The sequence below is a fragment of the Pygocentrus nattereri genome, chromosome 6, assembly GCF_015220715.1.
Source record: "Pygocentrus nattereri isolate fPygNat1 chromosome 6, fPygNat1.pri, whole genome shotgun sequence".
Taxonomy (NCBI): Eukaryota; Metazoa; Chordata; class Actinopteri; order Characiformes; family Serrasalmidae; genus Pygocentrus; species Pygocentrus nattereri.
The window spans coordinates 27,568,910-27,596,586 of NC_051216.1; the positions used below are offsets into that span (position 1 = coordinate 27,568,910).

The following is a 27,677-nucleotide window of genomic DNA, read 5'->3' on the forward strand; positions in this document are numbered from 1 at the left end:
GAGACAACAATCTGGGCCATATTTGGGTACAACTCCTTTAAAACCCACCCCCAAATTCTTTTAATCTGTGCTGTTTTAATATCCAGAGTACAATGAATAACAAGCAACTTAAGCTATTTAACGAAATGCTACTATTAGCTCATGGAACTGTTTTTTTTTCTTGCAAGAAATTTTTATTTATACCCAATGTAATCTGTTCTCCGCATCTACATGTGGATTTTTTTGGGGGCACTTTTCATGCTAACTTGACGACAGGCTTGTTGCCCATCAGACACTTCACAAAGTGTTGGTTGTAAAAATTCACAGTTTTTATTCCACTTTTATTATTAATTTTTTCTTGGCTCTTCCTAGATAATCTCATTATGAGATCACATCTGACCTCCACGTTGTGGCTAGTAGCATTTTACAATCATATGAATTTGCTTAGATGCTTTGATAAAAGCAATACATTCAAATGCAACGGACGAGAAAAAAAGAAAATTGGTTGGAATAGTGTAGTGGTTAACGCTTCTGCCTTCTACACTATAGACTGGGGTTCAATCCCCCGCCTGGCTAAACACCCAACACTATACCAATAAGAGTCCTTGGGCAAGACTCCTAACACTACCTTCACCTTCCTGTGTAAACTGATCAAATTATAAGTCGCTCTGGATAAGAGCGTTTTTTATGTGTTTTAATGTGTTTTAAACCCCTGGATAAAACACCATTATAATGCACACCCCTGCTCTGAATATTTATCTAAACAGGACTTCAGGTCCAGGATTTGCCTGAAAACAGATTACACTCATACATGATGTACATTCATGCAAAACCATATATGAATATATGCTATGTGATATACATTTGTGTGGCAGCTAAATAAAGCTTTGTAGTAACTATAACAGTGTAACATGATGTAGCAAATGGCTTCAGTGATATTTATATTAAACTTATTTTAAGACACAATTAAAACCTCAATTTATCATATCATCTTTCCACACATGCTTACTGTAATTTAAGTAGCTACCTGAAACTGTAAAGTCACAAGCCTTGTTTTCCCATTTTGATGTTTTATTTTGGTTCCAAGCTGCTCTTGATGTTTGAGAGTTTTCCAGTGTGAGAGGAACACAGATTAAGCTGACACTGTTGATCTCTTTGCTTGTGTGGGCTTGAAATCTGGAAGTATATACAAGAGATTTGGCTTCTTGTGAGTCCAAAACCCTTCAGAACTTTCTATTACCCTTTCTTCCGCTCAGCTCACCCACACACACATTTTACACACACACACACACACACACACACACACACACACACACACACACACACACACACACACACACACACACACACACACACACACACACACACACATTTTTGTGGTCTGCAGTAGCCTTCTTGCGACATGTGGGCCGATTACAGTTGATCTCACAATGTCAGCCTAAATTATGCTTCTCCCCTGGATGTTTGGACAGACGCTGAATATTATTAAGGGGGATTGTGTTAAGCAACACTGCAAAAGGGTGACATTATGACTTGTTTTATTATCCACTCATTTCACATGCAAATCTTTATTACACAGCATGTTGATTTACGTGTGTCTTTATCTGAACATGCTGGGTCGACCTGCCTAGAGAAGGTTTAGGGGTGCAGAGAGCAGCTGTGTCTGTGCATCTCTCAATGCTTGGGACCAGGAGCATGGCACTGTGCCGCCCTGCATGCCAGCCATGCCTCACGCTTCGGGTGAAATGTGAGACCCAGGCATGGGTGAAGCAGGAAAGAAGAAAGGAGACAGAGAAAGTAGGCTTTTAGCTACACGGTTGAGCAGATAGGGCCATCTTTTTAATGGTCAGTATAAGCAAGCTGGACAGGATTCACTTAAGGGTATGACATATCGCAGTAGCAAACCATAACTATTAGATGTAGGTCTTCAATACATTTCTGCTAGCATCCCAGTGGAGTCTATTCTGGTATCAGTTCTAATATGAATTTAGCGCTAAGCATTTTTGGTCATGCTAGATTAAACTCAGGCTTTTGAAGCTTTTGAAAGATATCACATTCATTTTATTTGACATTAACAGAAATTTTACCTTGATGCAGCAGTTCAATAGTGACCCTTCCAGTAAAAAGCCCTGGCACAGAGCTGCTGCTGTAGTTTTCCATTATGTTGCACATATTAGCAGTCAGTGATGTGTCCAGGACTTCCACAAGGCCTAAAGTGATGTTTTTCCTCACAACAATTTAAGTGAAAACATGATTATTTCTCTGTCACTTCCTTATTGAACTACTTGTTAATGATGCATAAGGCCTTCTTTCCTGCTCCTAAAGGGCTAACCAATGGAAGAGCTCGCTTGGCTGTATCTACCCAGATACCAAGGGAAGAACAGTCCTGATCGGACAATTCTAAGTTGGGTGTTTCAAGAGTTCAGCCCTTTTGTTTCCAACCAAAACTTAACAATGAAATAAGATCAGTACTGCAATACTTGCAATGTTAAATTCACTAAACATGATCATTCTTTAAAAAAAGAAATAAACTGAACAAAAATTTGATATGTATTTTTAACTCCCTGAAAAAATTAAGGAATGATTAAGAAATTAATTTGTTACTGATATATGAGTATAAAAGTGAATACCATGTGTTTTTGTTTCTTTTTCTTATTTTTTAATGTTAATAGTCTCTCTCGTTGTTCCTAGGTGTTACTTGTTATGTCTGTGTGTATTTAACTCCTGGAGGTGTATCATGATATCATACTGTAATTATTTGAATAGTGAAAAATGTTATAATACAAATCTGAGATAATATCACCTACCCTTAGATTCACTCTGCAACAGTGATGGGTTTACATTGACAATCATCTATCATGAATCATAAATAAGACCAATAGAGCCACCATCAGCCAGCAGGTCAGAAGATACAGTCTTATTTCACAGAATGACGTGTGTGCGCAGTTAGGTGGGTGGATATATTCTGATGTTTTGTTGTTTTTTTTGTCTTCATCATAGCAATATGTTAACTGTAGCTTGTGGTCCACTTGATGTTTCTTGGTGTTCAGGTAAATAGGCAGTCCAGCACATTAAATAACATGCATGGGCTATAGGGTATGCAAGAGGATCAGTTACAAAAATCGATGAAGCTGCTGACTAAATCCTTCCTAACTTCCTTAAAGGCAACAAAACAGCAACATCAAAATATGAACATATCAGTGAATATTCTTGGAAATACATTTTCAAGTTTTTTTTGTTTTTTTTTTAGAAAACACAGACAGTGGTCACGTTACTGATAAACCCTGGATCATATTTATTTTAATTAAAACAATAAGCAATGCTAAATGAAACTTGTTATTTATTTATTTATTTTTTAAAGCAAAACATGATTTATTATTCACTCACTCTTTCATATTTGCCTTGTCTGTGGATATGAATTAGTATGAGCTTTTAGCAAGCATTATAAGTTATTGCTCTCCTTTCGTTGTATTGATTTAAAACCAATTACAGATAATTAACCTCGGGGATTCTTTGAGCGTCACATGTGAATGCGAATAAGCATGATGATACTTTATTATGACTTCTCTGACTGTTAAATCATCTTTCATTGCTGATAACAAGGGTATAAAGATGGCTCATAACATGCAATTGCTTCCACATGTAAATGAACATTACTTTCTGAGAGTTGAAATATCCATATGCTATCACAAGCAAATATATTCATATGCAGATTTGTAATTTAAATAAGTAACTTTCATGTTAGCTCGATTCCTTTATTGGTGAGAAGTGAAGCAGCAACAACCCAGTTCTCAGCCCAACTCTAGTGGCCTCAGGAAATAAACATCCAAGCCAGGGTATTGATTAAACAGTAAATCTGTGCATTTGAAGAAAGCAGGAGGCATTGATCAAACAAGTAACTGCATGTTATTTGGACAACAGGCTTAAAGATGTAAATCTGTAATGGGAAATCAAGCTACCACGTTTACGGAGCAATAAGCAATAGTTTACCTCATCTGAAAACAGTTCTAAACAAAATAAATCAGGTTCATGTTTGTATCACACTAGTAATGTGTGTTAGATATACAGGGTGCTATGGTTTACTTTTTGCTGTGTTGTTTAATAAAATTAGGCCTACATTAAAGGTCTCTCTGAGGAGAGGAGGCATAAATATGGTAAATGTGACCACTTGTAAAGTTCATAAGAAAACTCCTGGGCTGAGGGACGGTCAGATAGAGATATTTGCTGGACTGCTTTTCCAAAACAAATAACCCTGAGGCCGATATGACAAAGCAAAATATGTTCAGGAAGATATGTATCCTCTCAGGGAAAACGCTAAACCCAGTTGGCTTTGATTAAGCTGAAGAAAGCAAGTATAATATTTGTGTAGTCCATAAATAATTGGACAGCTGGCTTGGCTGTGTACTACAGCACTTTGGATTTGATATGAAACAGTAAGTGTGAGCATAAAGAGGATGTTTTAAGGCTAAAAAGGGAATGCATCTTTACTCAGTGAATCATATATGCACCACAACCCTTTTTATATGTAGTTAAGTGATTTCAGGGGACCATAAGTAATTAGGCAAATTAACATAAACTTGAATATCTATTACTTGGTCTATTATATGCTGGGTTGGCTGTGTCCCATTAACATTACCAGTCCCTGGGTAACTTCTCTTGCCAGATCTTTAATTTGCAGTTATTTTCAGCTCTACTTCGGGGCTTTTGTGTTCGGTCTTGTCTTCAGTAAGCGAAATGCATGCTCAGTGGACTTCAAGCCAAGTGATCAAAGAGGAATTCCACCATTTTTTTCAAAATTGCTGCAGAATTCTTTAACTGAGATGTAAACAAAGTCATTCAGAGTGGTATGACGTGAAATTGTTCTCTGTAGAGAAACACAACAGTCTCAGATTTCTTTACAAATGGTGGTAATAGTAACCAGGGGTTGCAATGTCTACAATTCAGAGCCATTCATCTACTATTCAAATTAATCAGTGTAACTACATGTGTCTTCACCTTTCCATTGCGCATGTATTTTAAAACATATTTCAGGCTAAAAGTTTCTCTCAAATTCACTCTCAGTGTAAGAAGCATCAGGTAGCACATACCTGTATATATCCATTTTATGTAATAGCTTCAACTCTTCAGACGTCTGGTTATCACCACCACTGTGAAAAATTCTATCTTGGAAAGTTTCTCTAGATTTAAGTATTTCATATGAAACCACTCTGAGTGGCCTTTTCCTTTTTTTCAATTAGCCTATGCACCATTTTGTTTATTCCAGTTAACGTATTATCGCCATAGGTTACTTACTGACACATGGATCAGTACAAGTATCTTAATATGTCTTAATAATTCCAACATAACACAGAATGCTGAAAAGACCTGGTCTCTTATTTCTCGTCCACCAAAGCAACAGTATATGATAATGTGCTATAGACTGCATCAGATTATCAAAGGCTTCGTCCTTGTCTATGAGAAAAGACACTCAGTGAGAGAACATACATACCCATAAACAAACGTGTAACACACATATCTGGCATACGATATCAAAGCACAGCAACTGAGGAAAGACTTTCTCAGAACACTTTTTAGAACTTGCTTCTCAAATAAGGGTGGAGCAAAACATCACTCTATGGACAGCTTCCCAAATGGCAAGCAGAACTTAAGGATTGTGAAGTCTTGTGTTTACTCACCAAACAGTTGCAGTATTATTTTGCAATGCTGACTTTTAACAACCTGGCCGGGGCTATTAGAGCTACATCAGTCCTTCCTTGGACAATGTATTATACAAACTAAACTAGAAGACACCAAGATTGTTGGTAAAGTCATTCTAGTGGTGAAATTCTTAGGTTTTACAGACTAAAATAAAATTACAATCCAACATACTGTACCATGTCAAACTTTCAAAGTGTTTCCCAAGGCACATGAAGCCATGTCCTCTTATTACAGGATTTGTTGGAGTGCTCAAGCTTTTTCCATCCAGGTTCTCCCAGATAATCCAAAGGCATTCCAGTTCCCCAAAATGTGCAGTCAGAGACATGAGACAGAGAAAATTAGATCAATTTCAGTATGACCACTCAGGCAGACCTGTTCTGCCCTCTCACCAGTATTTCGTTGAATCTATTATCAAAGTGGTGACTACATAAAGCGATGGTCACAATGAGCAGAAACCTGTGTTCCACTTAGAGGTCTTGCACTGATTATAAAAGTTCACTGAACTAACAAGCAGGATATGGCCACGCATATCCCATAATACCCCATGCTGCCCAGCATTGAATGCTTTCTGAAGCTGCTTATTCCAAATTGTATGGAAATCAGTTAATCTACAACGTTGATATTGTTCATATGTACGTTTTTATTTCTTTACTAATACATAATACAGTAGTGATATGTGTAAAGCCTACTCCCAACAACATTTAACAGTTCAGTGGTGAAGTGTGATCATTAGATCTAGGCTACAACTCAAGCCATAAATGTCAAAAGTGAGGAAAACTCACATCTACGATAATGCTCATTTCTGCTAGTGCCCCTATGGGATTCTAGTAGTATGTTAACTCTAAGCTAATGATGATTTGTATGAACATTTTAAGCATTTATTTAAGCATGTACATCTGAGGCTTGTGAAAGATGTTGCTTGTAACAGGTATTTTATCATATATTTTACCTTGTAGTGGTTTTACATAGGCGTCTTCAGTACAGAGCTCTGCCATAGAGCTGATGCCACTGTTTTCCATATCTAACATCAGCCTGAAATGTTTTGGTCAGGCTACCACTCACACTTGTGGTCAGTGAGATATCTAGGATTTCCAGAATGCTTAAAGTGACATTTTTTTCCTCATAAAATTGTTATCTTTGGAAATCATGTGAGTACGGCTGTATATACCCAGATGCAATGGAAAAATATCCTGAGTGCTTTTTGTTTCCAACCAAAATGTAATGAAATAAGAGCATTACTTTGACACTGATTGAGTTTAAATACAACAAGCTTTGTTGTAGCATTGGCAGAAAAAGAAACACAAAGGTAGCTTTGACTCTGCTATGATACATGCTCTTTATTGAACACACCAGCAGGCAGGAGCACATACAGGACACCAAACTCGAGAGGGAGGTCACCTCTAGCCACTCTGATGGTGACTCCCCTCACACACAAAACTGCTGACACTAAACAACACAAACAACATGTACACATAACTTAAACTAATAACTGACAACATTAAACAACACAAGACTTTGTTGGAGGGTGCACACTACCATGTGCCTTTCTTTGTGGTGATCTTCATTGCCACACCTCAGATGCCAGCACCTAGCCAGCTACAAAACACATTCTGATGTTTCCCTATATTTCTGTTTACTTGTATTTATTCTAATGTGATAGTGTTGTTACTGATAAAAGTACACCACTCACTGCCCAAATAAATAGTTGTCTTGGCTTTGCTTCATAATTCACTTTATTGTTTGGCTCTCAAACAGCTTGACCACACACCACACAATACAGACACAGCTCCAAAGACAACATAATAACACCCAATGCAAAACAAAAAAAAACAGCATTATTATATCAGAAACCCTTCAGGTCCTTTGATTGCCAAAATACAATATTTGGTATCTTTTCCAAGTCTAATATCTAGTCCCAAGTGTCAGCTCTTCCCTCAGTTACTAATTTGTGGCTCTCCATCATCATATATCAGAGCTAATTACACTGAGATTAACCACTGGAGAGGAAATGAATGATTATGTCATTTGCTATGGTGCAGAAGCACTAATCAAGCAGTACTTCATAGGCAGAAAAAAAATCCTAAAAAGTGGCATAGTATTGGCAACACAGAGGCAGCCTCAGTTCCTCATCTTGTATCACTGTATGTCTATTCCCAAGCATGTAATAATTAGCAAAGGTGAATTTAATTAATCTCCTAATCCTTTCACAGAATCAGTGCAATGTGAAATGAGAACTCATTAAGAAAGTTTAATCGTGATATTTATGAACCTTCAACTCACTTTCATTTTCCACTTCATGTTTCAATTTCCAAAATAATAAAAATGTAAAATACTTGATATTCCTACACTGTTTATTCCTTTCTGGCTTGCATTTTAGTTGCATTATTCTGATTATAATCAACAATGCTAATTCAGTCCTTAGACATGTGATTGTTCTAAATGGCAGGATTCGAACTCATCACTTAGATAAGGTGGTGGCCGATGTCAAATGCGATAGACTGTCAGTCAAAATATGATTAATAGGTATAGAATGTGAGCTGAATGCTTTTAAATCCATCAGCATTGGCCAGTCATGTGATTAGAGTGCTGCTCTGGCATTTGGCTGCATTGCTATACAGAAATGATATAATAGACATTATATGATAACAGCAGATTATTTCTCCATCAGCAGGCTGTGCCTTGGCCAGGAGCTGCTGACTTTAAGCAGTATTTATCGATTCTGAAATTTCCTAGAGTGAGCAGGAAGCCCTGGAGCACACAGAAGCATTAGAATATTAACACAGTACAGACCAACACCAGCCACAAGGCTAAAGTAAACAAAATGCCTTTTTATTATCATATGCTAACAGCCTCTGCTCAGGCACATCCGTCTAATTAAGGAAGCTTTATTACATCTGATGTCAAATTGAAATACACCATGTTACACGTCTAGAGATTTTTAGAAACATGGTTATATATTATAAAATAATTGAATACAGTTGAGTGTGGAGATGCCAATGCCATGACAATGTTAGTGTTATTGTAATGGCAATGACATCTAAAATGAGTCTACTGTGTGCACAATATAATTATGGTTTTGCCAATTCAACTGTAATATTATTGTTAGCTATCAGCTTGTTCAAATAAAATTATTATTTTTTTCAATTTTTTCATCTCTATTTGTTTTTGATTTTATTTCTCTACATCATTTGTAAAGTCCTTTACATTGTCTGAACATTTCTTGGTGAATGGATCAATAGAAATGCTCCAGAATTGCTTGCAATGAAATCTCGTTACATGAACTTTAAAAGTTAAGAAGGTTTTTGCCCCTACCTATAAATTTCCCATTTTTGAGATTTGCCTTTTTGGGTGCAGCAACATTATTCACTAACATGTCAAATATTGTGAATATTGGATACATAGATTAAAAATGAGCTGATACAGTTCGAGAAACTCCATAAATTTGAGACTTTTCAAATGATTCCGTATTTATCCCAATACAAGTCTATAGTTATTATTGTCATTTCCATATACATTTGATTTAACATCACAAATTAATTTGTGCATAAATACATGACTGCATTATTAATTACATAACGATTGTTATATACATTATGTTTACTTTCTGTGGGTCTGTTTACAGGTTTGAGTCTGCACTTCTGATTTTTATCCCTTTGATTTTACCAAAAACATGGCAAAATTATAAAAAGATGCTGTAACTTTTCATCAAATTTACATCACAGTAAAATATCCATTACTTACATACACAAATGTGGCATTGAATTGACATGTTTTACACTCATTTCAGTTGGCCATAAGTGAGAAATGGTGCAATATATTATACTAAATATAAGAAGTGTTTTAAGCCATTTACACCATGAATTACTTAGGACAGTTAAACTGATCCTGGTGTAGAACCATCTAGTTCAGTGAATGTAAACAATGCAGTGAAAGCACCTCCTTCACACTCTAATTCCCTGCTTTCCACACACACACACTTCTTGCATGTTATCTCTTACAGAATAGAAGAATATTTGACTAATTTATACATCTCTATATCCTTTCCAGAAATGGATTCAGTGAGGATACTGCTGTACTCTCTCATCTTCCTGCTCAGTGTCTTCGGCAACCTGCTGATCATTGTGGTTTTGGTTGTGAATAAGCGCATGCGGACGGTCACAAACTCCTTTCTTCTCTCACTGGCTGTGAGTGACCTGATGATGGCTGTGTTCTGCATGCCCTTCACATTCATCCCCAACCTTCTGGAGGACTTTATCTTTGGAGCTGCAATGTGCAAGATTGTTGCTTATCTAATGGGTAAGGCAGACATCTTCTTCTACGTCTACTCTGCTTTATTGCATTCAGACTGATTGATTGCACTCAATTATTGATCACTCGGTTATTGTTGTCATTCATGCTTTAGACTGATGAGAACAAGCATAGCATGATTGCACAAGCTCAGTTTAAGGGTTAACACTGTGAACAATATAAAAAAAATATAAATATAAAAGCTAGTTTGAAAAAAGTATAATGGCCTCAGATATAGGATGTGTACATGCATGAGTTAGTCTCCTCATTTTTATGGATCACTGCATTCTAAATGATAGCCAGACCTCATCTAGCTACAATTGATATGGCCATACTAGACTGTCAGCAAGCAGGAAAAGTAGAAAACCCAGGTGACACCAAGACCAGGTCTCATTAAACATTTATAGACTAATCTCTCAGTGGAAATCCTTCATGAACGAGAAAAAAACAGTGCTAGTTTTAAATCTGTCTGAGAAAAAAAAAAAAGAAGCATAGTAAAGCTTTTCATGAAAAGCTCTAGATGTATATGAAAAACTACACATTTAAGAAAATGTGAAGAATCCGCAACACTACACATACATACTACACATACAAGTATGTACCATTTCAAAAGATCTTTCCTCTACTACATACCTGCACTGCAGAGAAGCAAAAATCATGGTATATTTTATCTTTCATGTAAATATTTTTGAATGTTACATTTTTTTGAATATGTTAAAGCAGATAGACACAAATTGTGCCCTGAAGATTTGCTGAAAAATATTTTATTTACATTTCCTGCACAGAACGTGTTAACTTAAATCAACAATTTGACAGAGAGTATTAATCTTTGCATGTCATTGTGAATCCTTATATGAAGTGTGAATATATATATATATAGGCTCATGGTAAGACTACAATGCTTGTAATCTGAGACTCAAAATGTTACCTTTCATATATATTAATATTAAATACAAGTTAATGAGTAGAGCACAAACTAAACCCATACATTAAAAATCCTTGAATTAAGACAATGTAAAAAAAAAAAAAAAAAAAAAAAAAAAAAAAAAAGCTTATTGAAACAAGTGAAAATGCTCTGATTTAAGAGTTACTGTTGACATAACCATAATACTGGAAAGTGGTGCTTTGTTTTTTGTGCCATAAATGACCTAAAATAAGTTTTAAAAGTTTGACTGATGAAGGTAACTGACAAGAAACCTCATATGAGAATAAAATATTGCACTGCTATGAGATCATTTCACTTGCTACGTTTTAATTATTTGTATAGTAGGGGATGTACTATTAATAGAACAGAGGGGACTGGATCTAGTTTGCGTCTGTCCAGTGTGTGTGTGTTTGTGTGCTCACAGCTGTATGCATCAGCATGACCAGCACACTACACCATCCTCTGTCTCCTGCCACAGTTTATTTTTCTGTGGAAGGAGAAGATGGGGGATTTGTAAAGCAAAGAATAATTTCCCGGGTTGGAGCTCTGGTGCAAAGGGTGAGATCAGAGCAAAGACCTCAGGGCAAATGTTCAGTAATTCAGAGCATTTGGGCAGAATACTATTTCAAAATACTGATTTTTTGTGTGTAATAAAAGAGGTTCAGTCTCAGGGTTTTGTCTCGTTCAATTCCTTCTGTGGTACATTTAGTTTGAAGCATACTGATCAGTTCAGGTTTCCAATGTGATTGCATAGCTAAACAAAATGTTTTAAGTGAATCAATGACAAATTGCCTCTGTGCTCTACAGTATTCCACAGTATTAAATTAAATGCCATGTAGAAATTACAGCACATTTTATACATACTAACCCCCTAAAGGTGTGTTTCATTGCTTCATTAAAGCTTTCAGCATCTAATCTTGATTGGGCTTTTGGTCACCTTTGGAGTCTGCTTTTGCTGTTTGTCAACACGAGGACCAGAGTTGTGGCAGTGAAAGTCAAGAAAACCACTATAAGCGGAAACAAGGATAAAACATCCCCACATCAGTCAAACCTTAGGCTTATCAAAATGAACAGGAGGTGAAAAGAAACTGTCTAAAATCCAACGCATACCATCTCATCTGTAAAATATTGTGGTAGCGGTGTTATGGCCTGGGCTTTATGGCTGCCACAGGTACTGGCTCATTCATCTTCACTGATTACATAATTGCTGATGGCAGTAAAGGAATTCTGAGGTATACAGAAACAATTTACCAGCTCAAGTTCAGGAAAATGCCTTCAAACTCATTGGATGGCACTCCATCTATCAGCAAGACAATGATCCCACACCTACTGCCAAAGCCAAAAACCGGACAATTCTGTGTATAAACAAATACATGTATAAAAAGTTTTTTCTACATGGTGACAAAATACCCTTTATTTAAAATGTATTAAAATCTGAGAATGTGCACTTCAACCAATTGTGATGTGTTTGAGTACAAATTTAAAACCATGGGGGTTAATAAAAATGTATGCCTTCGTTCCAAACATAATAAATTATTATGTGTACATAAACATCTCCTTCTCACAGGGATCTCCGTCAGCATATCCACCTTCAGCCTAATGGCCATAGCCATTGAGAGATACAGTGCTATCTGTAACCCTCTGAAGTCCCGAGCCTGGCAGACTCGCTCCCATGCGTACAAGGTTATTGCTGTGACCTGGGTCCTGTCATTCCTTATCATGACTCCATACCCAATCGTCTCCACGCTGGTTAACTACACCAAACCCAACAACACCATCACAAGACACATGTGCCGCCACGACTGGCCCAAGGACCAGGTGCAGCAGGCTTGGTGAGTCATTTGGATGTTTGACATTTCATTAAAAATAAATGACACGTTCTGATGGAATTAAAGATTGGTTAGGGCCTGCCTTTAGTTTTGCAATAAAGCTTGGATTCAGTTCAATTTTGCAATGAAGTCCTCAAGAGCAAGTCTGATCCACATGTGAGAAGAAAGCAATAAATCCTGGCTGGTGACATTACTGTTTTTATATGGTTTGCCAGGAAAAACAAATGAGTGACATCTTTTTTCTTTTCTCTGAGGTAATTACAGGGTTGCTATACAGGTTGTATCTCAGTTGTCTCGAAATGAGAGCCAAGGTTTGGTGGTTTTGGATATTAATGTTATGTGGATTCCAACCAAGGGTTGGTGTACTTTCTAGAGGTATGGTTACAGACAAAGTTTTGGGTGAAGTACATAATAGAATTACTGACAAGATTAATTCAAATGGACAAAAAATGCTAGATAAAATTCATTTTATCATAAAATAGTACTCACCCAGTCCCTAGGAAACCTTCACAGCAAAAAATATCTTTGCAAAAGGAATCAATATATATTTAGTGAATACCTAAGTGAAATTATCTCAGTATACTGGCAGATCATATTGAAAAACTTGGGATGAGATGTTTCTTGTTGGAAGTTCCAGCGATCTAGTCTAAGCCTCTTAGTAGAAGCTGTGTGATTTTCCTGTTGTATCTGGCTATTTGAGATACGCAAGTCCAAGCAGCTTCCTCATTACCTGTACTTGTTTTAGTTTTCTAGTTACTGCTTTAATACCAGAGAGTTTAAAACAACTACTGAAGCTTAATGGATTAGTTAATTATAAGGGGTCTCTGGTGTCATATAGTGAACATAGAATGTATATTATAATGCTACAAAATGGGATAAACACACTCACCCACCCATCCACACACACACCCACACACCCACACCCACCCAAACATACACAGATTGGACATAACATTATGACCATCTCATTGTTTCTGTGCTCACTGTCCATTTTATCAGCTCCACTGTAGTTCTACAATTACTGTAGTCCATCTGTTTCTCTGCATACTTTGTTAGCCCCTTTTACCCTGTTCTTCAGTGGTCAAGACCCCCATGGACCTTCACAGAGCAAGTACTATTTGGGTGGTGGATCATTCTTAGCACTGCTGTAACACTGATCACGGTGGTCTGAGTGAATCAGACACAGCAGAGAGAGAACGTTGTAAATCTCATGTGGCACATTCATGGATTCTTATGCAGTCAGGAAAAGCTAGAAAACAATAACATGTCTCACCCTGCTACAGCTGTGTAGATGGAGTAGATGTGTTATTTGACACCATTTGGGATATTTTTACTATGTTTTGTGGTTACTTAAATAGTCAGTGTTGTACCTAATGTTTTCATATTCTGATGACTACATCACATTTATGTATTAAATAGGAAGTGAATGAGATGTACTGTGGCAGGGAAATCCCACTAGCAGGGAACTCGCCAAACTGCACAGTAAATCCAAGAGCATGTTATCACCATCATAACAAAACCTCATCTCTCAAATGGTATCTTCACCGGAAAAAAAGCTTGACAACATTTCTGTGAGTCCGTTCATCATGTTCACACAACAGTGTAAAATATTTAAGGGGTTTTGATGACAGTGACAATATAGAGTTCTATGTGCAAAACGAAACGCTCACATCTGCTTCTTTTTATAAACGACTTGAATTTAGATTTATGCAGAAATTCAAAGCAGATTTCATTTTTCAGTGATGCAAGCAAATGGTCTTGAAGGGTACATTTACAGGATGTAGAGATAAAATGAGCCTATTGGTTCATTGTACATGTTGCCAACCTGACAAACCTAACCTGTAAATAATTAACCTGCAGAGCTTTCTTATAGTTTAGTTAAGAATTGCTGGTTCACCGCAGGGCTCACATCTTTTGCCTTTGCTGCAGTGTCACAGCAAGGATTGGAAATCTTTTCTGCATGCTGTGCAGGGGCATCACAGGAGCAGTCAATAACATGCTCAGCTAATATTTGCAGTATGCTGACCAGTGTCCAATAGTATTTGTTATATGATTATAGCTCCATTAACTTAAAGCCAAAAGTGTTAATTTTGTGCACTGGCACTTAAACAGGCTAGGCAAAACAACCAGCAGCTAAATGGTCCTCTTATGCAATAAAGAAATCTCCTGAATTAAGCGTTTCATTTGATTGCACTGGTAACACTTGAGGAAAATATGCTTTAAAGGTCATGGTGCCAGAACTGTTTGAAATTGAAATGCACTAGAAAGCAGCCTACACACTCAAAACTAGTTATGGGCATTCCTCCTCTCCTCAGTGTGATCAATTCAGATCAACTGGCTCAACCCACCAATAAGAACCTAATTTTGGTCCCACGTTATAGTAACTGTCTCTAATAACTGTGTAGTTACATATGAACACCATCCGCAACAAAAATGTAACTACTACTAATGAATTAGTCACTGTTACAAGTGGTTTACAGAAGTACATCTTATGTAATTACACATGTGTATCAACTTCAGTTTTTCCTCATGTAATTACACAAGTGTATCTTAATAGTTTTAACAGCCAATTCTCTCTCATGTAGTGACACAAGGGTACTAAGATTAGTGTAATTACATTTGTAATCAGACTGGAAAAGGAGTTTTTTTTTTTCAGAAGGTTTTTTTTCCCCCAGCAGTAAAAATAAATATGTAATAACTTACGTTAAGACATTCCTTACACTGTATCTAACATTTAGCTGTCATTTATGTCATTAGTGCTGTGACTGTTTCAGCTTTAAACCATTCTGTAATGTGACAGAACAGCAGATGTCCCTTCATCTTACCATGTAACTTTTATGATATTAATGAAATGTGCTGCATTTCCCCAAAGCAATGTCTATATGACCACTAGGTTATTACACAGTACCTACATAATAACTAGACAGGAATTGTCCACTTATTTTAAAGTGTAACTTCAACACTGCACTAAGTTCCTGTGTAGAAGACACAAGAACATAAGAATTTACATGAGGCAAAACCGCAGTTGATACATTTGTGTAATTACATTGGCTGTACTTCTTAAATTCATCTGTAACACTGACTAAATCATTAGTAGGTACAGTGTTGTTGCATGTTATTCATGTGTAATTACAGTATTATTATAGTGGAATTTAGTGGAATAGTGGTATTATTATAGTATTATAGTTATTAGAGACAAAATATAAAGTGGGACCCTAATTTTTATACTCTAAAATAACTGCTAAATAGCACTGAATAGCATTTTCGCATGCCATTTAGCTAAGTTGGCACTATTATCTATTTAAACTGTTAAGTTTTGCTATAGATTCTAATTAATCCAGCAAACAGGCTTGCACTGGTCAAATTTATGTCATGTGGTGAGTAAAAAGGCTGGAGCAAACTTTAAAAAACAAAATAAACTAGTAGAAACACTGAGGCTATGCAAAATAACAATCTACAATGCTTTGAATCAAGAAAAACATTGTGTAAACCAAACACAGGACAGGCATATAACCATTGCATTTAACAAAGTAACAAGTAGACTAGACACCCATGGACTGAAACAAAGGGCTTGATATAGCTACAAACAATAGGCAACACCTGGGAGAGGGAGGAGACAGGGACTACAAACAGGTGAGAATCCTATTAGGGTAGGAGGGAAAAGTGGTAGGCTAAAACATGGCTAAAACATGGCTAAAACATGGCTAAAACATGGCTAAAAACACATGGCTACAACACAGGAAGAAACAGGCACAGAGGAAACTGACAACTTATAAGAACTGCTGGTACAAATATGCTTTTTGTTAAATAGATAAAAGACAAAAAGAAAGATGAAATGAAAGAAACTTCAAGAACAGAACATCATAAACACTGAATCACTGAAAATGATTCTTACCTTGTTCACATAACCTTAAGGGCTCAGACAGTAAAGGAAAATCTGATTGCTGATTTAAACATTCTCTTTGACCGATAGAAGGAACAATGAAAGAGGGAATAAAGAAAACTTCATATTTTGTCTGCGCTCATAGTTTTCTGTGTAATCCTTTTTATTTCAAATCAGAAGCACCAGTGCTATAGAATCTTTTGATATGGTGTACACCTTTGCCAATAACAGTGTGCTGAGATACTTGATTTATTTGAGTACCTTTCAGGCAGTATTCTTGCTATTCAGCCATTGCTACTCTGGTCATCTTTTAAGACTTAATCCCACCTCTTTTCCCAGGTGCATCCTGTTGCTTTTAATTCTTTTCTTCATACCTGGAGTGGTGATGATCACAGCGTATGGGCTTATTTCTCGAGAGCTCTATCGTGGAATACAGTTTGAGCTGGAGCAGAAGAAGGGCCAGTGTGGTGAGGCCTAGTGTTATTCACATGCCACCATCAAATGAAATGACCTGTTTTTAACGAACATTGGATCATGCAAAGTAACCTTTGAAAAACATTTCAAAGGGGATTTAGTCAGCTAATCCCTCAGGATATATTAGCTGATGTTCTCTTCGAGGATGAATTTGTCTCGATGCTTGGACACAGCCATCTGCTTAAAAAATCTCATCTAAAATGTAGTGAATGGGATTTAATTTCAAAAGTAATGTGACAAGGTTTCTAAAATGAACATAATTGAACTGATTTTCCATAACCCTCTTTCAATCTGTATTTCAGTTGTCGCAAGCATTATTAGGAGTTTACTACCTACATTTTTGCTTAGACTGCACCTCATGCTGAATTCCCCTCTGTGGTACTAAATTAGTGGAGTTCTATTAGCGTTACCTGTGGAGTGGAGTTCTATTAGTGTACCTCCTCTTCCTCTTGATTTGTTGTCCAGCTCTTAAAATTACCTAACCATGGCCTGAGTCATTGCCCTTCTTATTAGTGTCCCACTAGCATTTAGATGGACTCCCAGAATGTCATTTCTCTTGACATATTTATACTGGTAATTTGTTCACTAATGGATGGAACTCTTAAATGTAAAAATATCAACAGGAGTTTCTGAATTTGTGCTTAGTAAATCACAGCACTGAATTACTGACTCCTGCAAGTTTTATTCAAACTTTAGAAATTATCTTATTGTTGAATGATCAGTGAATTTGACAAAATATATAATTGTTTCAATGATGATGATGTAGTAGCAATCTGTATGCTTTCCATTTAAAGCCTCAGTATTACTTTTTCTTCAGGACTGAAGAATGGTGCTAGTGCTGCTGTCTCAGCTGGCAGTGATGATGGAGATGGTTGCTATATCCAGGTATCAAAGCGACCCAACTCCATGGAGATGTCCACCCTCACCCTAGCCAGCTCTACCAAGGTGGACCGCCCTCGGAGCAATACTTCAGAGACCAAACTGATGGCCAAGAAACGCGTGATCCGCATGCTGATTGTCATCGTGACCATGTTCTTCATCTGCTGGATGCCCATATATTCTGCTAATACATGGAGAGCCTTCCATCCAGCCTCAGCCCACAGGGTTCTCTCCGGAGCCCCCATCTCCTTCATTCACCTGCTGTCTTACACGTCTGCTTGCGTCAATCCCATCATCTACTGCTTCATGAACAAGCGTTTTCGCAAGGCACTGCTGACCACCTTCTCATGCTGCTGCAGGCCACGCCGTCCACGAGGCTTCAGGGAGGGAGATGATGATGTCACTGCTACCGGGGCATCAGTATCCAAATTCACCTACACCACCATCAGCACCATGGGGCCATGATGAATCCTAGGATATAGCCTGAGGTAGCTGGGTCCTGAATGGCCATCTAACCTCTATGAGACAGTGGAAAGGTTCAGTGGATGGATGTGAATGAATGGCCTGGTTTCATGCAGAACTCTGAGGACTGGTCAGCTTCTCACATCAACAAGAACGGGCTATGGGCCAAGGTTTGATTTTGCAGTGAGTGAGATGTTGCTCCCTGAGGTTAACTGTGTAGCAGTACCAGAAGTATCAGCATGCTATTTCGTCATTCAGTATTTGGTCATCTGTGATTGCCCATACATGTGCAGTATATTCCTGTACGTATTTTAATGTGTACAGTAACTTTCTGTTGTGCATTTTAAGTGCCTGCGTAGTATTGTGTTGTTATTTTCAATATTTCTTATGTGCTCAGTGGGCTAAACAGCTGTTAGTATTTTGCAAGGAAGTATGATTTATAGGTAATGAGTTAAGACAAATAACTCATGAAAAGGGACCCAAACACAATGTCACAGGTGTACGCTTGAAAAAGATATCAGCTTGTGCTGTGACTTTGAAAAAACTTTCTTGGGGGGTGGGGGTTGGGGGGGAAAGAAATCATCACAGGGCTAACTTGGGCTAACATTTTTTTTTTAGAAGTTGATATTTGTTGACTTGTTATTTGAGAAAGTAACAGTGTGTATAAAGATTTTAGTGCAAAGGATGGAGTAGGCCAGCTGCCAGACTGTGAGATGGATTTTGGAGTCTGCCCCCTCACCCTCACGCTCTTATTCTCTCTACAAACCAACGCAGAGCAGGGGAGTCACTGTTTCTCACTGTTTCTCTGCTCGTTTTGTCGAAGTCGCTCTGCCCTTCGCTGGCTGTGGCTCATCCATTCCAGTGATTCTAATAGCTGTTGACCTCTGTGTTGTGGACTTGTGGGTCACGCTAAACTCGTCCAGAGCTGTCACATGGCCACAGGCTGATTTATAGCTCCTTTTGTGCTTTTGAGTGCTCAGACATTACATATCGCTAAACAACTTAAAACACTCACAGACCTGCTCCATCCAATATAGTGCACTCAAAAAAAGGAAGAAAAGAAAAAAAGAAAAGCCTGAATTTTCTATTGTGTTACTTTCTCAATTCTCTCTCACAGAAAAGAGAGAATGAAGATAAAGCAGAGGCACTCTCTTTAATGCTCAAGCCATGCCAGGAAAGCAAGATGGGAGATTAAATGTTCAGTTGCTGAGACGTTGGGTGCTGGTCAGTGTAGTGCAGTATACTGAGCTACAGAGCTATTATGTAAAGAATCCTTTTAGTCAATTGACTTCTTCTCTCATTCATTTGCATGACACTTCATTCACTCATATAAAGTGTTTCCAAAGATTATGTCTACATATGCAGATGAAATTCATTCAGAACATGATTCAAATTGCCTCTAAAGTGCACAATGTACTGTTTGAAAGATGAATGTGGAAAAGAGCAAAAGCTACAAAGATAAATAGTTCATTACTTGAAAAGTGCTGCTGGCACAGTTGTGTTAAAATATATAGAAAAAGCCCACAAGTACATTGAAATAATCCACTGATAGATGTTTAACTGAACCTCTTTTAATTTATTTCTTTACAACACTATGTCTTTATAGCATTTTACAGAACAACTATAGTGTTAATGAAAGTGAAATGATCACCAGCATTACCACCGTTCAGGTAGTTACAATCTAAACAATGCATGCTTTTTGAAAAGCAGGTAAGCGTATATGTTCACCAGATTTAGGCCTGTGCCAGGTGACAGTTTAACCGAGTCTCCATTTATGGGCTGGCTTTAAAACAAAAAACAAGACACAACAAACAAAAAAAAACATTGTCATAAATCAGTGAATTAGAATTTAATGCAAACCATAGCAAGACACTAACATTCCCACACGTGAACTGAATTTTTAAACATGTTGAGTGATGTGATATTCTAGATATTCTACAACCAAAAGAACAGGTGATGAAACACAGTGATAAACATTCCCCTGACCCAACTTTTCTGAAATGTTTTGCTGGCATAAAATTCTAAATGGGCACATAATTTTCAAAACATGATTTTCATATCACTGCACTCTATTTTTCTGTGTCCCAAACTCTTTGAAAATGGGGTTGTATAGGTCATAAAAATACAAAATAATTGTCCCTTCTCTAATGTCCACCATCTTTTTTTCTTTCTGTTGCTTTTCTCTCTCCTTTCTCCTACCTCCCAGCTGTTTCCTCCTTTACTCTACGCTCATTCTACAAGTCTGTTTATTTTCCCTCGGCTAAGCACGTTTCGCTAATCAATGAGCATCTGCTGTCTGCGGCTGTTTTTCCGCTGAACAGTGAAAACAGCTTACTCACACACTTCCCCAGGCTCCTCTCTGCAAGCACGGCTCTGATTACGGTCCAGCGAAATAACATGGCACAAACCACGCACATTCCTGCATTCAAGTCATGGAGTTCGGCCTCTCCAGCTTGCACTAATGTCTCTGTCAGGCCTGTATCCGCATCCCCGGATATGTCACTCAGTGCTTGGATTAGGAGTTTTTATTCTCGTTCACACCCAGAGATTAGTCTGCAGGGACAAAGTGACAGCAGCTATATTCTTTGCTGACACTTCCAAACAAGTTTCACCAAAGCTTTAGACAGGTATGTGTAATAACAGTAACACATGAGAAAATGTCTGAGCACCACTGTACAGTTTTTATCCCAATGGAGAGAAAAAAAAAACTCTTTGTTCCACTGACAAAGTTGATTGTGATTGACATTGTGAGTAATGGCTGCTTACTGTAGCTGCATGTTAATATTTTATTGTGGCTGAGTAAAGGGTAAGCTCAATGGATGCAGTTTAGTATGACATTTAGGAGCACATTGTCTTCAGCATTACGTCAGCGTGACATTAGGCGCACTCATTATCTGTGGTATTAGCACAAAAGGAATTCAATAAAGTAGAACCATAGCCTGGTCAATGTTATTGCCCTGAGCAATCATACCATTGCTTGTTGGTCTGAGATTAGACAAACCTCAACATGCACACATGTATCTCCTTTGAGAAGTCTTGAGGTGTGTGACTCCTGCCAGCTGTACATTAACATATATATTCATGCAGAGGGTCCCAAAAGCAGATGTACAGGCATACGGGAGTAGCTGAGATAAAACGTGATTGATCATTAAATGTCATAACTTGTGACTCAAGAATCTTCTTTTGAAACTTCTAGTGGTTCAAGCTGTATGAGTACATGAGAGTTTGTGGAAGGATATTGCGTAGAGGAAGTAATCTATGAAATATGGACTGAGATGGAGTCTTACTGCTGTCTTCAGTGATGGATCACTGCGGTTGAGGCCCACCTGACATGAGAAAACAGATAACAGCAGTGCATCCTCAGAGAGTTTAAGGACAGAGCTCCATTCAGTTCCAGCCCTAAAGGAAACTGCTTCACTGAATAAACATTCAATGGCTTGCCTCCCACAAGTCAAATGTGAATACTATTCAATTTCACCCAGTTAAATGAATGTGCCAAAAGACATAGTAACAACATCTGCTCCATAAATTCTTAGAGACAACATGCTCTGCACTTTACAAACATTTTAGCCTGTGGAAACCTGTGGTTCGAAATGAGCTGAGAGACACTTTAATCGCCCAGACGTCATAGAGGGTGAGTTTGTGTCCTTATCCTACGCAAGCTGCAATTGTAAAGGCCTCTAGCTTGGATGCCATTACTGAAAATAGGGAACAATATGAAGTGTTGATTTCCCCAAGGTGTCTTTGTGGATGTTCAGCAACAAGGCTTCATTTCTGCAGCCTGAATAAGCTGTGCTGTGATAAATAGGCTACGATGCTACAGCAAACCTAGCCGCGGGCTCCCAAACATGATTCAACTCCCAACCAACCGACTAATCTCCTCTCTGATCATTGGATTACACAGCCCAGGGCATCTTTAACCTCTCTGAAAGCCACAGGACACCACAATTTCTGTGCTTGACCCAAGCACTCTTACGATTTCAGGGGCAAAGCATGTGCTGGACCTCAGTTTAACAAGATATTATATATACATACACCGATCAAGCATAACATTATGACCACCTCCTCGTTTCTACAATAATTGTCAATTTTTTCAGCTCCACTTACTATATAGGTGCAATTTGTAGTCCTACAGTTACAGACTGTAATCCATCTGTTTCTCTGATACTTTGTTAGGCCCCTTTTACTCTGTTCTTCAGTGGTCAGGCCCCCATGGACCCTCACAGAGCAGGTATGACTTGGGTGGTGGATCATTCTCAGCACTGCGGAAACACTGACGTGGTGGTGGTGTGTAATTGTAATTACAGTCTGTAATTGTAGAACTAAAGTGCTCCTATATAAGTAAGTGGAGCTGATAAATTGGACATTGAACGTAGAAACAAGGACTGACCGGCCTGATCGGTAGTACTGAAGTACAGTAAACATCATAGAACAGATTTTAAGCAGCATGGTAACTGTGCATTCGCAAAGCAATGACAAACATGCTCAGAAATTGGAGGGAAAGAAAAAACATTAAGTTTTAATAGAACTTTATGTAACAAGACTCTATTATAAGTGATTCTGAATCATTTCTTTTTGGTCCTTTTATCAACATGCAAGATTATAATTTAAGTGATTTTGAACTATTATCTGTTTGATGCTTTAGATTTAGTGTTGACAAATGGACCAGTGTACCACCAAAAAAAAAAAAAATTTATCTTATTGTTTTCAATGTTTATTTTTCTACATCATTTGAGCTCAGGATTCCTTTACATTGTTTGAAAATATCTAAATCAATAGACCAATAGGTAGAATGAAATATATTTACATTAAAAATTAAAGAACATTTTTACTGGTTTACTTGTTTTTTTTATATGCAGTTACCATTTGCAAATGATGCTGATGTATAAATAAATTAAAAAAAAAAAGATTAAATACTTATGATACAACAGGGACAAAATATAAACAACTACAACTACTTTAAAAATTCCTGAACAGAAATGTAGAATGTGAAGGATAATCTATTTCATAGCCCCCCACAGGTACAGAGCTTAGAAGCTGGGATAAAAGGGATAAGGGAAGCTAGCGGTCTAGCTTGAGATATGTTTTCATCTCTTGGAAGTCTGCTTAATTTAAATGTAATCTTTTCTAATCACTTGAGCATGCTTTGTAAAATGTCACAGTGACTGGGTAAACAATTCATTTTATTTTTCAGAAGAATGGCTGCTAATTACACAGCACACGGCAGCGAGGAACCGGCAGAGATCCATCAATGACAGCCTTCTCAGTGGAGATACTTAAATACCCCAAAAACTAATCTTGTTCTTTCATTTATGCTTTATACAAGTGCCACTTATTATTACCAGTAAGTGAACACCTCATTATTTTGAGGGGAAAATTTCCTAGTAACGGTATCATTTCACTTGCATTTTATAGGCTCTGCTTCCTTTCCAACAGTTAGCTTTTATGAAATTGCCCACAGTCGTCATGGCCAAACCGCTTCCCTTCTTTTTTAAACGGAACAAAATTTAATTTTTTGCTAAAATTAATGTCAGTGTACAGCAAGAAGATTATAGTTTTTCCAATGGAATGCTGGACAAGGTTAAGCTCCCTGTTTTTTGAATATGACATCGTTTTGCTACGTGTTTTCTTATAAGAAGAATAAAGGGATTTCATGTCACAGCCTCTGTGCACCATTGCCACGAAACAAAACACAAGACTTATCCAATGGGAATTTTCTCCCGAACAGTAACGTGCTCATTCCTGTGGGGGCAAGGAATACCCTAATGTCTACTCTGTTGTAAATATGAGCATTTAGACATTGTTATCTATATGAATATTAAAGCAAGGTAGATTAAGTGGACTGAATCTTCTGATGTAGACTAGAGGTTGAGAGAATAAAGTGCGAGCTACATCATCATAGTCTGCAGGCCACCAATGCCTTAAAACTGTTTGTGTGCGTGTGTGTGGGCATAGATAAATTTCTGGATTACTAGATAAAAGCTAATGGCAGACCCCAAAGACAGGGAAAATTGTGTGTGTGTGTGTAATTTTGAGTGTTTGCTCACCTCACTAGACTCGTATATCTCGATGTCATGTTTGTGTTTAAAGGGTTATAAAAAAGATATTCTGTATTTCTCTGTGTTTTGAAACAGCTTGCTTTCGTATTTATTAAATCCTTGTTCGACACATTGCACTCTGTTGAATCTTTGCTTGTATGTATTTCTGATGGTGGCCTTCACGTCTTGAAGAAAGAAAAGAAGGATGTGTTCTAAATGGGTTACACATTAGCTTTGTGCCAACAACTGATAGAACGCTGTGATAATTTAAAGACCAAATAACGCAAATTATTTTCTTTCACATGCCACATGATGTTTTCTTAAAGCTTCACCTTTATTTAACCATTCCCACTGAACGATAATGCTAATCTATGGTAATTTCACAAAAAATCAGGCCAGAGTGTCCTCCGCGGAAAGGCCAGTGTGGCTGCGGGTTTTCATTCCAACAAAGCAGGAACAGACCTCACCAACTGTTTTAAAGACAGACCAACTGAATAAACAAGGGGAATCAAGAGTGCTTCTTTTTGTTTGGAACGAAAACCTGTAACCATTCCAGGACAAAACTGGACACCCCTGAGCAAACAAAACATCACCAACTAATTAACAACGCCCATACATAATTTGAATGCCATTTGGAAAATCTGGTTCCAATCTGGTAATAAATGCTGGGATATGTGCAAACAAAGAGTATGCCAGCTCTGTTCTCCAGTACAGAGTGAAATGTCTACGCCGAGCTTGCGTGGAAGACAGGTGCAGTATTTTGGCTTCCAACCAAAGAAATGTAGAGAACCACTGGATAATAACAGTGATACATGCTGCCTGTGTAGAATATAGTTACAATAGCATAGTTACAGTTGTACGCAAAAGTTTTTTGATTGTCTAAATGAAAATAAGTATACCTATACAGAGAAACTTTACATGGCAAACCTTAAAACATAAAACATCAATGTGCCGTAACTTTTGCACAGGCAACAAGCAATGTTTAATTTTTTGATCTAATATGCTGAACTCAGCAAACAGTGCCTAGTCACAAAAATGTGCAGAAGTGTGTTCTCTGTAGTGAGTTTGTTATTTTCACTTAGAGAATGAAGGAGCACCCAAACGTTTGTATATGACTGTACATTTATAAATTTAATACGCAATATTAGAAACTAGACCAGGTGGTAATAATATGGTAATTATATTACCATTAGAAAATTTCAAGCTACAGGGTTAAGCTCTGTAATGCTCACATGTGGTACTTCTTACCTGATTTTGGACCATGATATTGTTTAATTCTGCAGGTGATATTCAGTTCTCTAAATTTACATTGCCTTGTACATGTTTACTACATATGTAATTGCATTTTAAAGAAAAGAAAAAAAACTCAATCATAATAATCTATCTATAAACGGCTTTAATTAAAGCATTTTTTAAGCACAATTGTAACAACTGCACCATAAACTTTAATTGAATGACTGCTCAATAGCTAGCCAGCCTTTTTAAAGTGTCCATAGATCACAGACAATACAGACAATATGAAAAGGGCAGGAAATAGGGGTGTGCGATATATATCGTCTACGATAATATCTTAATTGCCGCGTTAACGATGTGTAAGATGACGTTATCGAGTATGCTACAGACTGGGGGGGGCGCCTCGGCTGCTGCGCGTGCGCATTGAGAGTGTCCATACTGTGCGCTAGCATAAATGCCTAATGCTAAACATGAGTGAAGACAATGCGCCAGCCTCGCAATCTACCGCCTTAGATTTAATTCCTAGGCGAGGATCATCTTCACTCGCGTGGAGATGGTTTGGATTTGAAAAGACTGACATTGGTCAAAAGACACCAATTTGCAAACTTTGTAAGAAAGCGGTTGCCGTAAAAGGAAGCTCGACAACTAACCTGTTCCATCATCTCCGAACAAACCACCGCAAAGATTATGAGGAATATGAAAAGCTGCGGGAGCCCGCTGTCATAGACAAACCTGAAACAACTAAAGTGTCTGGTAAAACACACACACAGCAATCATTAACAGAGGCATTTAATAAAAAAGTGCCTTACGACAAAAAAGGCAGCAGGTGGCAAGAGATAACAGACGCGGTCACATATTATATCGCAAAAGACATGGTGCCTATTCAAGTAGTTGAGCGAGATGGCTTTAAACAACTTTTAAACACTATAGATTCAAGATATAAACTGCCTGGCCGAAAATATTTCAGTCAAACCGCTTTGCCCAAACTGTATGAATCATGTCGCCAAACTCTGGCGCATAAACTAAAAGACGTCGCACATTTTCCACCACGGCGAATTTATGGTCAAGCAGAACATCTGAGCCATACCTCTCATTGACAGCGCATTTCATCGACGAATTTTGGCACCTGCAAAGCTACTGTTTGCAAACATCATACTTTCCTGAAGATCACACAGGAGAGTTAATTGCCCAAGGTCTGCAAGATGCGCTGGCATCTTGGTCGCTGCGAGAAGACCGCATGGTGTGCATGACAACAGACAGTGGGGCTAATGTTGTCAGTGCACTACGGATAAACAAATGGAAGAGGCTTCCATGTTTTGGACACAGACTACATATTGTTATTGGTGAGTAACTTTTATATAATGCAATTGAAGTTACACTTTGTTACAGTAGTGTGTGCAAATGTGAAAATGTTATGTACATTGTGTAACATACAGCAAAGCTGTTGTTGTATGCAAATAACAATATTTTAAATAGTACATGACATTTAAATATAATGTAATATATAATAGGTTGTAATGTTTTTTATATATATATATATATATATATATATATTACATTTTTCAGAGAGGAGCATGCGGGATCCGAGAATAGACAGAGCCACTGGGGTTTGCAAGAAGGTGGTCGGAGCTTTTTCCAACAGCTGGAAAAAAAAGAAAAAACTTGCTGATGCACAAGAGCAGCTGAAGCTTCCGGAGCATAAACTCATCACAGAGTCACCAACAAGATGGGGCTCAAGACAGCGCATGATAGAGAGATTCCTTGAACAGGAAAAGGCCATTCGTCATGTGTTGGCTGAAGACAAAAAGCACAGACACCTTGTCCCAACATGGCAGGATGTGGAGGTGCTGGAAGCGGTCAGCAAAGCACTTGGGCCGCTTCTAGAGTTCACAGATGCTCTTTCAGGTGAGAAACTTGTAAGTTTCCTACCTAAAACCTGTGCTGGCTTTGTTTAACACTGAAGTCCTGAAGATAAAATCTGATGACACAGG

The 27,677-nt window shown here is 37.8% G+C and overlaps 1 protein-coding gene across 1 annotated transcript in view; it reads left to right on the plus strand.

Annotated features, from left to right (window-relative positions):
- LOC108431485 (cholecystokinin receptor) overlaps positions 1 to 21,583 on the plus strand; it is a 38,991-nt gene extending 17,408 nt beyond the window's left edge. Inside the window, exons 2-5 of the mRNA XM_017704681.2 lie at positions 9,724 to 9,972; positions 12,456 to 12,720; positions 16,940 to 17,067; positions 17,892 to 21,583. Of these exons, the coding sequence (XP_017560170.1) occupies positions 9,724 to 9,972; positions 12,456 to 12,720; positions 16,940 to 17,067; positions 17,892 to 18,418 (1,169 nt within the window). The 3' untranslated portion in view covers positions 18,419 to 21,583. The remainder of the gene's footprint in view (positions 1 to 9,723; positions 9,973 to 12,455; positions 12,721 to 16,939; positions 17,068 to 17,891) is intronic.
- The last annotated feature ends 6,094 nt before the right edge of the window (positions 21,584 to 27,677 follow it).